Source organism: Saimiri boliviensis, chromosome 7 (genome assembly GCF_048565385.1).
Source record: "Saimiri boliviensis isolate mSaiBol1 chromosome 7, mSaiBol1.pri, whole genome shotgun sequence".
NCBI lineage: Eukaryota > Metazoa > Chordata > Mammalia > Primates > Cebidae > Saimiri > Saimiri boliviensis.
In genome coordinates this window covers 80,047,363-80,065,524 of record NC_133455.1, presented here as the reverse complement: position 1 = coordinate 80,065,524, position 18,162 = coordinate 80,047,363, and the positions used below count along the sequence as shown (strand labels likewise).

The following is an 18,162-nucleotide window of genomic DNA, read 5'->3' as shown; positions in this document are numbered from 1 at the left end:
TGGCCAGGCTGGTCTCAAACTTCTGACCTCAAGTGATTCACCTGCCTCGGCCTCCCAAAGTGCTAGGATTACAGGCGTCAGCCACTGCGCCAGGCCAAAAAAATGGTAATTTGAGCATTTACTAGGAATTGGATACTTAGCTAAAACTACAATGGAGATATTTCCAGCCTCACTTTACAAAAGGAGAATTTAGTCTCAGAGAGGTAACAATGGCCTAAGGTTAGTAAGTGATAAGTTCAGACTCAAATGCAGATCTGTTAGGACCCAAAAAGTATGTACACTTTATAGTACCCCAAGTAGGAAGATATATTCTGAAGAGGACACAGCAGATGTTCTTTATCGCCATTAAGAACAAGACAAGAGGAAATGCACTAAGAACCGTAAAAGGAGAAATTCTAGGTTGAATGCATAAAGATCCTCCTGTCACAGGAAAGATGATTAATCTTGTACACCACTGTCAAGGATACTCACGAAATCTCCTTTCCAAATGGCCTTTTTCATACACATAAGGATGTTTTTCTACCAAAGATAACTTCAAGACTACAAGTAGATTAACCTAAATATTTTCTTGGACACAAAAATATCTCAGACTCAAAAATAAAAAACCACAGGATAAAACACCCAAATTAAAAGTTTTGTGTTTGCCTTATGGATATAAAATGTCAGCTTCTCAAATGACAGCCTAAATGTTTATTGTAATATATTTGCTTCAAAGATAGCAAATAGTAAGTGTAAATACCTACCACATTATTAAAATCCCCAGCAGAAGAGTCTTTTTTCTTAGTTAAAAAAAAAAAAATTCAGTCTCAAAAGAATTCTTCATACTATGACTATGTAATGCCAAGCCCTCTCACACTACACAATCTAAGTGCTTTGATCACTCTATTAAAGCAATAATGTACATAACCCATTTGCTTTATCATAGTGGGAAACAATGCAGTACCAGTGAGTTTAGCGTGAATTAGCTTCCTGTAAATACTATGGACCCCTAAGAACTTCCAGTAGTGCAAGTAGGGTCACAGCTGTAACAGTTTTGTTCCTATAGAGCTTAACAGTTGAAAACGATCTCAACTGATCTCCACTAAGATGAGTGATTTAATAGCAAGGTGGATTACATGTTAGAAAAAATTACCAATTTGTTACTTATAAAATTATGGATTTTAAATGGTTTTATGTCACTCGTCAATTGTCTAAACAAGATGGAAGGCACAAAACTTTAAGACTGGCTGATTTGATGACGAATTTTAATGCCCGCAAAAAAAGCCAATTACTAATAGAGGAAAGGAATCACTAAATAAAAATAGAGAGCCTACCATTTTCTTGGTTTGGCAGTCTGGAAATGAGCACTCGCATTTAGGAAAATCTCAAAAGCAAATCCAAACAAAGTCATTAAACGCTACAACATTGCTATGAAAGAAATTACAATAAGGAGAATTAGGATTGGGAATGAGGTAATTTTCACCAAATATATATGGAAACTACATAGTCCAAAGATATGAAAGGGAATAGGGTTTATTTATAAATTTATTTATTGATTTGTAAATCAAACTATACTTTCTCTTAAAAGAGAAATTTAACAGTTAGTAATAGCACCAGAATGAACATGTTATAAGATGGACAGCATTATCACTCACTGCCTATTCATCCTTTCCTTAAAATCCATAAGGTGTGCATCCAGTGTCAGGAATGTCAGTCTCTCAAGAGAATGAGGGAACACAGAGATTGCCATGTTCGTACATTCTAACCCCACCCCCAGTTCTATCAATTGAGAGTGGGCCAGGCATGCAAATGCCTCATCAAGTTTCCACTAGAGAATTTAAGGAATACTGAAGTTGGACTATCTCAGAGAATACTGGCAGGAAAGAAAATGTAGGGACAGTGACACCGTAAAAAGGAAATTATACTCAAGGATCAGTTTCTGACAAACTGAGTAGGATGAATCTTCTCTGACATCAGAATCATTCTGAAAAGGCAATGATAAAACATCGCAAAACAAATGGCGACTTCTAGGGCATTACCAACTATAATTGTATGATTCCATGTTCCTCCATGCACGTCGAGTTATTATCTCACCACCTTGGGATTCAGTGCTGGCTGCACTAAGGCGCTGCCTTAAAATGGAAGATAATGTGGGTTTTCTGGGAACTTGGTAAACGTGCACTTCTGTTATTGGTAATGGTTAAACTTTTAAGTCATGTGACATTGCTACCTATTATTCTAACTGTGAAGTACTTATTCCCATGTTGACGTGAGCCTAGGGTTTCAGGTTTTTGTCCCCAGGGAATCCCTAGTTGTACACCTTAATGCCTTAATGTGTCGCTTTAAGTGCTTTCAGATGCCCTTGAAAGAAGTCAAAGAAACAAATAGAGTTATTGATTGAGTTTTTACTTTTCTTTTTTCTCATGTTAGTACTAAAAATTAACAGAAAGAAAATAAGACACAAACAGGCCATTAAAATGAGTTTTTGTAAAAAAGAGAAAGAGAGGGAGAGAGAAACTACCTTAGATAATTAGTTCATGAGGTGTAGCCGATAAAGCTGTCTTCTGTTTTTCTGACGATCCCAAATTGTGACAAAAATCCGTCTAAGGTACAGAACTAGAGTCTATTTTGGAAAGCAGAATGCTATTTCCAGGAGTGAGGGAATGGAAACATTAAAATAGGGCAAGACATTCAAAGTCTCTATTGGACCAGGGTGATAGTGGCTAGCAGCTTACCTCTTTAGTGGAAAGGCATAAGCTGGAATTCAAAATTATTACAAATACTGCTTCGATGCCTATAGGTAGTGCTTTAAAAAACAAAACAAAACAAAACAAAACCTAGTGTAGCCTCTTTGGAAATACAAATCATTAGTTTGTTTTTTCTTTAAAGTCAAATAATGTAATTCAAATCTGAAAAACATTACTGGAAAACAAAAATTCAAAGGCCATGCCTTATACACACTAAAGAAAAACTGTCATCCTACTCATCGAACATTTAGTAAGTGCCTTTACGGGCCTGGAACTGCACTAACATCAACGATTATGACCTATTGAGAGCTTACCACATGCTGAATAAGGTTTTTTGATGGCTTCTCATCTAATTCTTATGAAACAATCCTACAAGACAAAAGCTATGATTATCCTTTATTTTACACACAGGGAAACTGGGGCTGGTGATGATCAGCAACTTGCCTTGATTAAGCTGATACCTGAACCCAGGCAGTCTGAGCTCTTAATCACTTTGCTGAATTCCCTATGTCCTAGGTGCTGAGCGTAAGAAGATAAATATTAGATATGCACTCTACCCTCAAAGAGCTCGTTTTAAAACCCTGAGGGCAGTGCTATTCAGAAATACTAAAGTATATAATTAAGTTGCTTTGAGACCTAGTGATTTAAAAATTATTTGATAAACATAAATTATACTGTGTATGCACAAAGAGGAAAAGTAAGATCACCGTATATGGAATGGCTCAATAGAATTTTCCTGTTTTTTTTTCTGATTCCCTTTTTCTCCCTCTTTTTGGAGCCTGTATCTGATGACAAAACACCCATCTTTTTAAGCCTATGTTAACTAGATGAAATTTGACTACTTTAATAAATCAAATCTGTATACATTTTATATTAGCTTTAATCTTTGGTGATAATGAGAGACTGTAACCCCAGGTGCACAGCGCATAGTACAACCAATTCATAAATCAGACATATGTGTGTGTGTATATATACGTATGTATACATATACATATACATGCAAATTATGGTGTTAATATAGGTAAATTCAAATAGTGTGTCATTAGGATTTGGAAATCAACGTAATTTCTTCTATGGAAGGACTTAAATTCTAAAGAGCTCGAATTACTTGAAAACTGTAATTTAATTTAGCCTCCTAACACCTGAAGCACAGAATAATAATCTACCTGGCAGGCATCAGGTTATCTATTCAGAGCTCTCCAGACTATAAATTCCCCAAAGGCAGCCCCACCTATCTTGTTAGCCCTTGATGTCCCCAGGACCCAGCACAGGCTTGATCCATAATACTGTCAAAAGACTTTGGCAAAATGTTTAGACAAATGGGAAAATCACAAAATCAAAGGGTCTCAGAACTTGAGCTCTAGGATTTAAATAATCTGGCCAAGAAAGGGACAAGCAACCGAATAGGTAAACAAACAAACAAAAAAAAAAAGTGTTTCAGTTGCCTCTGTCTGAATCTCCGTCCTGTACATGCTGTGACTTCTGCACAATATCACGTGTAAAGAGGCACTTGAGGTGCGTTTTCTGAGTTAATGCACTGAAACTACAGTAAAACATAACAACACAGGCTTTCCTTGGTCATATAGTTAGGGTTAGCTCTGTGCCTTCTTGACACCCAAACAGGAATCTTTCAGCATCATAAGGCAAATTCCCTAAACCTGAGTTGAAAGAACTACATTCCACAACCTGAGTCTAACGTAAGCCTCGATTTGGTGTCGTTCTTCTGAATCTGAACGGAGGCGAAACACTTGCCAGAACAAGCTTGACCGGCAGCCATTCATCGTTTACTAAGGAAGTGCACAAAAGGGACTCGTTTACTATGGCATACTGAAAAAAAACTTCTTAACTAATTTATAAAACCACACTTATTATAAGAATGAATAAACAATGAATGAAAAACAAATTTCAGTGTCATGGCTGCATTCAGTAATTCCTGTGGACAGGGTTGGGGGAGAGCCTGGATGTGGATAATCTGAAAACCTTATGTTGGCCGTTACTCTCAGCCTCTTCTCACCAAGCCTTTTACCAGAGCTGACCCCCTGTTCCTGACCCTGCCCCCCATCTGGTGGAGGCGCTAATGAGCAGTGAAATGGCCAAAGGGCAGGCAGCAGGGGGGAGCAGAGAAAACAAAGCAAAGATGGGGACAACAGGCTGGATCATCACAAACTCAGTAATCAGTCCCTGGATGATAGAGCTGGCTGGAGCAATAAAGGTTTTTGTGTTTTACAACCATAAATGCTTGACAGCCATTAGTTATGGACAGAATGGTCCTGTCAGGCACTTAAACATGAGAAAAAGCATGGGTAAATCAAGCAACCTGCCCAAAGGTATTCAACCCATCAAAATGCTGAGGGCCTTTTTTCAGTCTGGAGTACAGGGAGAAGGCTCGATTTCATCCCATCTTTTGTCATAAATGTTTAAATGTCTGTATCAGTATTGAAGAGTTTAGAATCAAGAATTTCTTGATTTTAAAAAAAATCTTAAAGGCCTTGAGCAGTGCCGCATGCCTGTAATCCCAACACTCTGGGAGGCCAAGGTGGGAGGATCACCTAAGGTCAGGAGTTCACGACCAGCCTGGCCAACATGGCAAAATCCCGTCTCTACTAAAAATACAAAAATTACCTGGGTGTGGTAGTGTGCGCCTATAGTCCCAGCTACTCAGGAGGCTGAGACAGGAGAATCACTTGAAGCCGGGAGGCAGAAACTGCAGTGAGCTGAGATTGTGCCACTGCACTGCAGCCTGGGTGACAGAGCACCTGTCTCAAAAACCAAACCAAACCAAACCAAACCAAACCAAACCAAACCAAACCAAACAAAAACCCTGATAAAAATAGACTCTACCCTTCAAAACACAACAAAAATATTCTCCTGGAATATAGAGTAATCATTTTACTTGTTTACCTAGTAAAAAAAATAAGACATATTAATTTTATTGATGTACAGCATGAGGATTTCCAATCTTTTAGAAATATTTACTACCACCCATAAATACTTATAGTAAGGTGAATATAGGTAAATATGTGTGTGGGAGTAGGGATAGTACAGTGTATAAGGAAAGTCTTACATATATTTGTTGTCATATAAAATGGTCACTGATTCTACATGTCATTTTATTAGAATTAAAAATTGAGATAACTGCCTTGGCCAGGACTGTGTTAATCTGATAACATATGGAGAAACAAGATATTTTTATAAACTACCTCTTGTCTAGAATTTGCCACTCCACCACAAGCGAGAAAAACCTTCTTCCTTGGTTATAGTCAATGCTTTTGTGGCACAGCAGCAAAGCCACTCAGGTTTCCGACTCTGCAATGTCTTCATAATCCTAAATGATTAGGGTCTGGTAGAGGTTGGCCATGTCAAACTGGGAACTGGATGACCAAGTAGGGCAGATTATCAATCTTTTTTTTAAGTCTTCATTTAACAGAATAATTAAGAATAGCATGTACATATTAAAACAAATGAAAAAGACATTAGTCCTGAATCAAAACATTAACGAATTCAATTCTTGCCTTTTAGATATGACTTATTAGTGTTTTCATATTTAATCTTGCAATTTGAAATAATCATTTAGTGAATTTTACAGTAAACTATTAAAACAAATGAAACTTAAGCTACTTTTCCCCATAGGGAAAAGATTTGGAAAGCACTCTATTTTTATCTTAAATGTTTCAAAGGAAAAGATAGTTTCAGAAAATATTACTTACCAACTTTGAATGCATTATATCCATCAGCAAATTTATATCTAATTACTAAGCATATATTTTTAAAATCCCGTTGCTTTAAAGACAGCATCCCTTGTTTTTTAAAGCACGTTATAATGGCAAGTGTCTAAGGGAATATGATTTCACATTCACACATTCCTTTAGCAGAGAGTTTTTGATGTTATATCAAACTGATTTCTTCCCCTCCAACTCCAGAACAAAGTTGCAATTATCTGCAATCTGCGTTACTGGGTATTCCTTTCTAAACATTGCAGTTATATATCAGTTTCTTTCTTTTTGAGATGGAGTCTCACTCTGTTGCCCATGCTGTAGTGCAGTGACACCATCACCCGGCTCACTGCAGCCTCCACCTCTCAGGTTCAAGCAATTCTCCTATCTCAGCCTCCAGAGTAGCTGGGACTACAGGCATGGGCCACCACACTCGGCTAGTTTTTGTATTTTTGGTAGAGAAGGGGTTTTGCCATGTTGACCAGGCTGGTCTCGAACTCCTGGCCTCAGGTCATCTGCCTGCCTTGGCCTCCCAAAGTGCTGGGATTACAGACATGAGCCAGTTTCAACAACATAAGTCGTAAATTATAAACAGCTAAAAGTGTGTGTGTGTGTGTGTGTGTGTGTGTGTGTGTGTGTGTGTGTGTTTACGCAGCAAACCTCTAAAGGGAAAAAGTAATGGACATAAAAACATAATGCTTTAGCTTCAAAATCAGATTGCCAGGTTCTTTACTATATTAATGCTTGGGATCTTTAGAAGAAAACCAAAGAATTCCAATCAGTCTGGGTATAGTAGATTTTATTCTGACTCAGTTCTCCCTTCTTGATCCTCAAATCATCACTTAAATTTCTAGATTTCTACAGACTAGGGAAAAAAGTCCTGTTGTGTATCTAGAATCCTCACATGTTTGACTAATAAATAAAATTACGTCACTTTCCTGTGTATCACAAGCTCTTTAATAAGAGAAAGACAACTGCCCACCCTCAAAAGCAATGGAATGGAAATGCATATTTTTTAATCGACGTACTGCACACACCCCATTACTAAATAAAGGGAATCAGCAGCCTGAGAAACCAGCTGGGGATTGATGCTAACTTTCTAGTGACCAACTAAAGTGAAGTTTCAGCATCTGGCCCTTGGATCAATTTCTAGGTCAATCTCAGTATCTCCAGAAACATTTTTTTCTTTTAAAAACCATTAATTCATATTGGAAAATATTTTTCTTTTGTTGCTAATTTCATTTCTTTTAAAATGTTCTGAGAACAAAACACCTAAAAGTATCACTTGTTTCCATTGATGTATTCTTCCTTAGTTGGTTCTTGCTTCTTTTCTTCTGAAGCACTAGCTGCATCACTAAGCCACAACTGGCTGGAGCATTTCATACAAGAGGTTAATAACTTTATTACTTCACTGTATTCTTGAGCCTGAGCCCCACTCTCTAAAACTTTCTCCAAATATTTTCCATCACTAAACTAGGTATGTGATGAGCTCCTTTCCTAGGCAAGAATAGAAAAATGCAAATATTAAATGCCAAATTTCAATTGGCAGAACTGGCTAATGGAATTCTGTAGAGGTTCTGAGAATCAGCACATCTCTGTATGTATATCTTGAGGCAAAAAGCAGAAATACTTCTTTTCAAACTGATGAACACCACATGACACCAAATCTCTACTGTTAGAAGAAAGGCTTCTAAGCTGCAATGTAAAATTCCCCCTTAACAGCAAAGAGAATTAAAATGTACTTTAGTATTATTTATAAGCAGTTCTTAAACTTGATTAATATTCAGCATAGATATATTGAGGACATAATGATACTATCAAGGGTAGCTGGTTAGTTTGACATAGAACTCTGTCACTTCATTGTATGTGTAACTACTGGTGGCTGTAAGTAATTAAGGTTTAGCCTATAGCTAATGTCAACATGAAAGTGTGCAGTGAAATTAATCATAATTTCCAACATTTACTGAGCACCTCCTATGTGCCATGCCCTTTTTCAAGCCCTTTGTGTGCATTATCTCATTTAATCCTTAAAATTCTATGAGAAATGTATGTTTTGCAGATGAGGAAACTGTACCATTAAAGGTCATGTGATTTGCTCAAGATTCCAGTTAGCTAAGCGGTGGGTCAGAATTTGAACCCAAGCCACCTGAATCCAGAGTCTATGCTCTTAACTATAAAAAGCCAGAAAAAAAGAGACCCGGTTTCTCCATCCTTTCTTTATCTCTAGCCTCTTCTACACACACATGTGAAAATCAGACCACCTCATCAAAACAATAGATCTGAAATCCCGTTCAAACTAGGAGAAATAAAAAGATGAAGGGAATTAAAGTAAACAGTAGCAAGCGTTCTTAAGCAAATTTGTTAACACATTCATTAGATCACTGGATTAGCCAATGCTTTATCCTTTCTGGAAGCAAGACTGATGCATAAATTATTCATTTATTTCTCTCCTACACCTTCCGGTACTGATCCCAATTACAACAGATCAGAGGATTCCTTGGTAGGTATATTTTCCCAGGCCTCTTACATGAATCCGTAAGATTTACTGGAACAATTTTTAAAAGCAAAAGAACTTTAAAACAAAGCAAAACACCCCACAAGAATAAAAGGAGAACAATTTGGCTTCTAAGCCATATACCTAATGAATCCAGTCGGTTCAAAAATATATCTGTGACTCAAGGAAATCAGTGAATGACACTGTTGGAAAGAATTGAACTTACTCTAAAGTATAAGCCCATTTCCTATGGAAAATGCAATGATTTATTTCTTCAGTACAAGCTTTCCAGCAAAGAATGCCATTGAACAAAACGCCTTGCTGTGACTGGCTGCATATTCTACCCAACAGAAGATATACAAGCAAAGAGGAAACACGCTGTCTAGAAAAAATATACAATTTCCTTTTATTTCCTCTTCTAAGTAGAACAACTCTTCTTTGGGGACCAAATCAGGGACTTGTAACAATTCACCACATAATATTTTCCATTCTCACAGCCAGTAAAAATTAGAAACCACGAGAGTCAAAGAAAATGGCCCAGCTATTCTCAGAAAGGCAAGGATTTGGTGGTGGGCACCTCACATGGGCTTCTTAGCTAGTAGGAAGATTGGATGCCTGGAATCCAGATACCCCCTAAATTGGCAAAACCCATTAAGAAGAAAACATAAATCCTTTAATTGCTCTATAGCAGTTCATCAGCTGTAAGGATGTGTGGTGAGAAAGAAAACTGTAAGGAAAGGTAGATGTAAACTGGGTGACTTCAAAGTACTAGAGCAGGTTGTAGGTTAGTTAGTTGGTCAGTTGTGGAGTCATAGGAAGGTTCTGAGAAGAGCAGTGACAGGACTTTAACCTGTGGAGGTGAATTGGTGACCATTCTAGGACAGCTGCTGAGAGAGTTAAGAGGCCCCATTTGATGGAGGTTATTTTGCTGGTTAACTGCCACTGTATTTGCTTACAATTTATTTTATTTCATTTTAGTCACATCAATCCCATGACTTCAAAGAGCTCATCTATTTTCTATTATGATGCCTATTAGAAAGATTATATATGTCTGTCTTATTAATTAATTCAATGGTATGGGATGTTCCTTCAGAGTTCTGATGCTTAGAAAACAGCAGGTCTCTATTTCATATGTATGCCAATATCAACTTAGTCAACAATGTGCTCACTAGAGTATAATGGAAGCAGCAGTTTTTGACTTCTGAGACTAAGTCAAAAAAGGCCTTGCAGCTTCCTCCTCAGTTACCAGAACACTCCCAGAGGGAGCCCCGAGTGCATGAGAGAAGGCCGATTATCCTGGAGAGGCCATGTATGGGTGGTCCAGTGCACATACTCCCAGATCCACCCAGATTTCCAGCCAATCTTGATAAAGCACCAGACCTACAAGTAAAACAGCTCCAGATTCTGGACCCCAAGTATTAGAGTCATCCCATGGAGCAGAGACAAGACTTTCTGCTCTACCCTGCCTGTATCCTTGACCCAAAGAATCCATGAACATAATAAATATTTTTTACATGATTAAGTTTTAGAGTGGTTAACTAAGCAGCAATGGATAACTGGAACCATATGTACAACAAGGAAGGCGATAAACCCACTGGTTATGGAACCCGCACCTGGAATATGACACTTAGTTCTACATGACATCTTTCAAAAGATTAGAAAACAAACATGCTCAGAAAAGAATAACAAGAATGTTCCTTTATGGGGAAAAAATGAGAAAACTGGAGTATGTGTTATATACAAACACTTACACATACCAAGAGTATGTGTTAATTGTCCTCAACTGTTTGCAAGGCTATCATGAGTGAAAGTGAAAACAATTACTCTGTACATTTCCAGGAGGATGGCCTAGAGATGGTGGACAGAAGTTACAGGGAGTCAGACAGAATAATTGTCTAATGTTCAGAGCTTTTCTAGAAGAAAGAGGCAGCCTTGAGAGGTAGCAAGTTCCCTAACTTTAAAGGTAATCAAGCACAGGCTAGGTGATCAACACTTGATAAGTAGATTTGGAGATAACTAATTTATTGAACGGAACATTGAATGAAATACCCTTACTTTAAGGTTACACCTTAACACTGAGATATTTTTCATCTAAAGATCATCCCATTTCCTTGGGCCAAGAAAACTAATCCCAACACATGTTGAGCAGAGGAAAAATACAAGACGAATAAATTAAATGAGAGGCAATACCAAAGTATAAATAGAAAGTGATGCAGAACTCTACAGGAGAAAGGAATGGCAAACAAGAACATACAGTCTAGCATAACAGAAAAAATTTAAAAAAAAAATCTTTTTAAAATTTAGAGCATGAAGAATGAACTGGGGAAGAGGAAAAAGAAAAGTCAAAAAACCCATCATATACAACACTGGGTATAAAGGATGCCCTCACCCTTCCTAAGAAAAGATTTCATTGATTTTTAAGACTTACCTTTTCTGTTAGTGGGAAAGACAGACCAGAAGAACATGGGTAACACAGCAACCAAGGGAACAAAGTTCAAGCAGTAAAATTAGCAAAGCTCTTCAGTGACCACAAGATCTGTGTGCCTGTGGGATCAAGTGCACTCGTATGCATACAGCTGTCTCTAATGTCTACATGTGGAGAATGACTACTAAGGGAAGCAAGAAAAACTTGAAATAAACCCTTGCTTCCTAACAAAGCCATGTGAAAAAGAAAACACAAACCACCTAGAAAATGAGATGTGTCCAAAACAAAGCCATGGAGGGAAAAAAAAAAAAAAGAAAAGAAAGGAAAAACATTAAAAAGTTATTGCATACACATTGTGTATGAATTTTATCATCATTTTTAATCAACTTCCAAGGTTTCATAATACCCTTTAACTTTAGTTACTCAACCAACTGAACAAGTCATCTCATTGTTACCCCATTTGAAGGCAGAGTGGAGCCTCTTTTGATGTTGATAAGAGATAGAAAAATGAGTACACCTTCAGGAAAGAAGAGTTCTGCGTAAACACCTGGAGCCTAGTCATAGGAAATGGTGATAATTTGTCTCTTGCCTTAACCCTTTCAAAGATTCGTCAAACCAGAAGTTGGAAATTCACGTAATCAGCGAAATGTAACTTTTCTCATTTAATACAACAGAAATTTTTCTTTACAAAAAAAGAAGAAAAATTATATCTTATTACTCACCCATTTCCTAGGTCTGCCTCGTGGCCGTTTTTCTCCAGTGGCTTCTGCTTTCTGCAAATGAAAAAGGAAGACATTATAGTTTCCTACCTGACATTGTTTTTAAGTAATGCACCAAGGGACACATTTGAAGTAAGAATGTTTTGCTTTGCAGATGAAGTATCATGGTTGTTTTAACAACTCCTTCTCCTCTAAGGTTCATCTTTTCCCACATTTTTGAGTAGATTCTTCTTCATTACATGATGTAAAGAGGCATCTATGCAACCCCTCACCCTAAAAGACTCCTGCTATAATGATTTTTTTCTGAAATACATGAAAATGCTTTTTTTAAAAAGCTATTTTGCTTTTATTTCTGTCCATATTTTAAAAAAAAATCCCCACATTCTGTAACTACACAAGTTAGCATTTTAGAAAATTAATATTTCTTAAGATGATCAAGATTCTTTCCATGTCACAACTAAAGTTGCAAAAATTAATATTGATATATTGCTTTACAATTTACAAAGCTCTTCTACCTGTACTGGTAGTCAAAAACAAGTCTAAATGTAATAAAGAATACGCAAGCATTCTAATTCAAAATAACAAACATTTGCACACTTCTACATGGTTAATTTCTTGTTTCTTGCCTGAAACAATCACCTGTCAATCAGTTCACCTAAAGCAGAGAGAGAAAAAAAAAGCAGGCAGAAGTCGTCAGTTTGTTCCAGTGACAGAAACTATATGTGCCTAGAAATACTGATTAATTAAAAATGTACTTTATTAACAATAATTCCACACTTAACACGAATACACTTTTATCTTGAGAGTTTGTTTCATTGCTTTAACTTTGTAGAAGATTTTTCTGGTATCACAGTTGTTAACATTATCTATAAAGCAATTAATTTTTCTGTTTTTGTCAGCCCTACTCCAATCTTCAAACATAACAACACACCAATGCACACACATACCACATACATCTATAAAAACATGCGTGCATTCATACTTTTTAGGATAAAAAAAACTTAGCACACACTGTTCCATGTATAAGAATCAACTACAGCTATATTAACACACAAATATGGGTAACCTGAACCAGGACATCTTGTCTCACGTTTTACTTTTGTTATCTGAGTTAGCAGTTAGTGGGGGTACTTGGTACAGTGATACTGTCTACACTGCCAAATGAAATTTTCCTCTTCAATCTGCCTCGTAAAAATAGACAGATTTATATGATAGTTGACAAATAGATAGATGGATAGGCAGGCAGACAGACATACAGGTAGATAACAGAAAAATAAGTCACAACATTTCTCACCAAATATTATCTCCCTGATCTGGCATTACTAGGTCAACAGGTCCCATTGTTTCCCGCGGCCGCTCCTGCAACCGCTCCCTGCCGAATAAACTCCTTCCTCCAATATTCGGTGTCAGGGAGATCTGTTTCCAAGCGGCCGCTCCTGCAACACCATGAACTAACCAACAGGTCCCATGAACTAACCCAAACTCTATGTGATTACAATGTTAGCTCACACTTACTGAGCATTTAAAATATCCCAGGCACTTAACTGTCAGTCACACTGTCATGTTAATCCTTACAGCAGCCTTATGAAGTACGTATTATCATTTCTCTTATTTTGTAGATGGGCAACTAAGTCTTAGATAGGTTAGGAATACAACTGGGTCAAGGTCACACACAAAGTGGCAGACCTGGGATTTGAACCCCATGTTGTCTAACTCTAAAGACTGTGCTCCTATCCTTTTAACAATGCTACTCCCCCTTAGGATACAGGCATTTGCTACCATAAAACATAGGAGACTAAAATTGTCACTGATTCAGTTAATTTCCCAGAACAAAAGGAAACCTGGAAGCCTTTAGGAGTTCTATCTAACCATCAGATTTGTACCCTCTGAATCATTGTTTATTACTTTTGAATGGCTCCACAAGGGAATCATTTATTGTCAGAGGTCATTGTCTTACCTTCAGTTCCAAGGTCATGAATTGAGTGAAAGCTCAGAGTGCCAAGTAAATCATACCCTCTTCAAAGCATTGCCTCATAGAGAGAGGCAGGTGTCCTCAGATCACAGACTCTACCTTGGAAAGTTTAGATTCCAATTCCTATTCTGCCATTTTAGTTTTATGACTTTGGGCAGGTCCTTGAAGACCTCAATTTGGTTTCATCTGTAAAATGGAGATGACACCTCCCGTGAGACATCATTCCTCAAGGTCCTTAGAAGTGTCTGTCTCCCATGAGATGCTCTAAAAGTGTTCTTTCACTCCTAACTAGATGGAACCCTTAAAGGGAGTTTTTCTTCAAGTTAGTTCCCTTTCACAGAAGGTTGGTCAATGCAAGCATTCCGTGACACCCATCTGTCACCTTTAGAATGAAGCTTTTAAGGAGTCCTTTGGCTATTGCATAGTGAGTTATACGTAAGTACAGAGTCCTCTAGCACAGAAGCAGCATCTGACTTAATCTTTGGGAGCAACTGCTAAGATTGCAGTTTACCCAGTAGGAAATTATACAAACATGGAAAATAGAAATCCTTTTTAATGGGAAAGGGGGTGCAAAGTGGGGGTGGGAGGAGGCTATTGACTTTAGGAACTAACAGTGCTACACCAGGCTTTTTCTGTGAGGTTGTTATGTTTCAGGGGCCACGATGTGATCCTGGTGTATCAAAATGTATTGAAGGGAGAGGTTTCTTTTCTTTTCTTTTTTTTTTCTAAGAGGGTTTCACTGCATTTCAAAGTCAGAAAAAGCAAATCTCTCAAAAACAGAAAAAGCCCTGCACATAAGATGAGTTTTAAGTGAGCATCTCATTTACAAAAAGCCTATTGAGAAATAAAATTTGCACCATTAACTGAAGGGCACAATATCACGATTATCACTCGGACTTGTTAAAAGCAAACTTGCTCCTTGGTCGTTCAGGCCAGTGTTACGTGTAAACTGAAACCCTCTTCTGAGACTAAATCTAGGAGAAACACATTAGCTGTGCTGTGTGGCGACGATCTGGGAGGTTTTCATTGTTCTTTAAAATCCACATTATTTAATCATTCTAATCAAACCCCACAAAGTCTGCAAAACAAGTTAGGGTTTCAGTTTGTAAACTAACTTAGATCCAGGATTTTTGCATATTGGAAAACACCAGCTTTAGTATTGTTTTCCTGTGTTTAATGCTCTTCAGGATATTATTTTTCAAAAAAGACAAACAAGACATTCGGGGGGCTTGTTTTGTTTTAACATATGCAATACTGTAGAAGAGTATATTTGGTTTCCCTTTGCCAGAATAGAACTTGGTTTTATGCTGCAAACCCATATATAACAGACATAACTAATTCTATTTATTGTTCACATCGAGAGAGAAAGGGGAGAGATGGTAGGAATTCTCATTTGTAAGAACTGAAATTTCAGACTGTTACCAACACAATTACACTAATATTTACAACAATCATATCTCATTAAAAGTGTCATTTCCCCCTTGCTTGCCCTCATTCATATTTTTTATGTTTTACATTTTAGATTCAAAACTGTATGCTTAATTTTATGAGATATTTAGAAGCAAGTCCATGAGGATTGGGAGAAATGTTAAATGGGAAATATGATTATTTTTTTCTCTAAGAAGTTTTGCTACTCCAGGCTCTTCACTGTACTGCACATTTTAAAAATTAATTAGGAAAAATTAGCAAACACATCTCTTGAGCTTAAAAACAGTGCTTAGCACTAGTGCCTGGCGTACAGGACCTGTTCGCTGCATACTTGTTGAGGAAGGGAGGGAGGGAGGCAGAGAGAGAGGAAGAAAGGGAGAGGGGGAGGAAGGAAGGAAGGAAGGAAGGAAGGAAGGAGGGAGGGAAGGAGGGAGGGAGGGAGGGAGGGAAAGGAAAGAAAGAGAAAGGAAGGAGGAAAAGGAGAGGGAGGGAGGGCAAGAGAAAATGAAGAAAGGAAGGAAGGAAACATGTTTATATTATATATGTGTCTTAGTTTCCTCTTCAGAATTCCAGAGTTCAGTAAAACTTTAGAAATAATTTCACCTAGCCCTCTCATTTAACAAAGAAGAACATTTCTGGATTTGCTACAATCCCCAAAGACATAGCCCTGTGATCTACTTGGGAGCCAGAAGTCTTGGTGGGTATCAGTTGCAGAAGGTATACATTCCCAATCCTTTTATAACCTTTGGAGTGGCCCCTCAAAGGTCTCTCAAAGCCTAATTTCCAACCTGCATTTCAGGTCACTGGAGATACCAGAAATCTACGTGGTAACAAATATTTTGCAGAACATTCAGCAGCACATAGTAGTAGAAAGAGTCCAAGCTTTACAATTAAAGTGAATTCAAACCCATGTGCTACCATTTACTAGCGTTGAGTATCAGACATGTCCTGGTTTACATCTTTGAATCACAGTTTTCTCATTTGTGGAATGAAGGCCACAACACCTAAATCAGAGGATTAAAGGAGCTAATATACATGTAAAGTGTCTGACAAAAGCTATGGCGTTTATCAAGTCGTCAAATGTAATTTCTTTGCCCTCCCCTTATTTTAAAATGTCACCCACAAAAATACTACTTACCGATTCTATAAGCTTCCAAAATGACTTTCCAAGCACTACCTTACTTAAGTAGGGCCGGGCAGCTGTTATTTCCCCGGTTTTACAAATGGGAGATTAAGCAACCTGCCCATGTTAACAGGTAGTAGAACTGAGACTCAATCTGATTTCAAGGCAGTAAGGTGTCTGTTTTTTGGACAGCTATTCCCATATAAAATAAAACTGCCATGGGAAAATTTTAAAAATAGAAGATAACCTTCTAGGGTGAAAAATTAATTACAGCAATATATTTCCAAGTTTCCTATAAACACATGGGCAAGAGCAGAGGTTAGAAACTAAGAATAATTCAATTCTGACTTCAGGGTCAGGTATAGATGGCTATTAATTTTTTGCTATTACTTTCTCTCATCATATTTTTTTATGTGCTACGATATAGCCAGACCTCCCCCACTGCAAATTCATCAGTGCATCTGTACAAAAAAAGGACTAGAAAAATATTTGGTGTGACAGTGTCCTGTTTTGTTTGCCTGCATCTTGATTTGCATGAAGCCCACTATCCAAAGCCTAGAAAGCACATTCTGTTTCCTTCAGTTGCTATTTTAAAATATATAAACGGTATAAATCAATGTACACTGACATCAAAGTCAACTATATCAATCAGTCCCACTAAGCACTGAGGAAATTCTCATTTTACCTTTTTGATAATCCAGTACTGTGAGTTTCCTAATTTTATATGCAACACTTTTAGCCTTGAAAAGACATTACAATTTGCTATCACAATACATTTTCCAATAGGAAACATAAGTAACTCCCATCACCCACTGTAGTTCCTGCTTATTACCAAAGTTAGCCCTGACTGTCGACTCTGGTGTGTCCTTATTTTGCGCATGCTTATCTTCCTGTATACAAACACTAAGTTAAAACCAAAGCCAGAATGACAGGCAAACTTATCATTTTCAAGGTTTAGGGTTCTCCTCCTCCAAATCTTCCCTCTACCTCTTTTGTAATCAGAAAAATCAATAGCAATGATACAAGAGATCATTGCTATTGCCCACAGGAGTTACCTTCTGAGCAAACATTATCCTAGACAAAAGAGAATGCCTGCACTACTCTTCCCTAAATTAAATAGAATATGCCATTCAAAATTGCTCAGTGTATTAAAATAATATGAAATAACGCAATGCCCTAACAGATAGTCAGTTCTCCATTTCCCCTCTTCTCCTGGTTGGCAGAACAAAGATTCATAACTAAAACCTTCAGAATCTAGGACAGTGAAATTAAATTCAGTTTCCACCTTGTGCCTTCTGCTCTGGGAACTGCAGAAAGTCAAGTAACAAGACAAGACAGCTTTGAATGATTTAACTGACATAAAGTGCTCTTCAACATCCATCTATTCTCAAGAAAGAACTGAAATGCAATGGAATACCAATCTGGTATATTCTAGCTTCTCAGCAAAATGATCTGTTGAGAACTTGAGATAAAAATGAGCCAGGAATGTAGGTCAGCCAGAGAAATGAGAAGCCTTCAGGTTCAGAAGAGTTCAGAAGGATGAGAACTTCCAGAGAAGTAGA

The 18,162-nt window shown here is 37.5% G+C and overlaps 1 protein-coding gene across 3 annotated transcripts in view; it reads right to left on the bottom strand.

Moving 5' to 3' along the window:
• HMGA2 (high mobility group AT-hook 2) overlaps nucleotides 1-18,162 on the bottom strand; it is a 136,662-nt gene that overhangs the window by 110,628 nt on the left and 7,872 nt on the right. For all 3 annotated transcript variants that reach the window (XM_039472433.2, XM_039472432.2, XM_074402850.1), the window contains exon 3: nucleotides 12,081-12,131. In XM_039472433.2, the coding sequence (XP_039328367.1) occupies nucleotides 12,081-12,131 (51 nt within the window). The remainder of the gene's footprint in view (nucleotides 1-12,080; nucleotides 12,132-18,162) is intronic.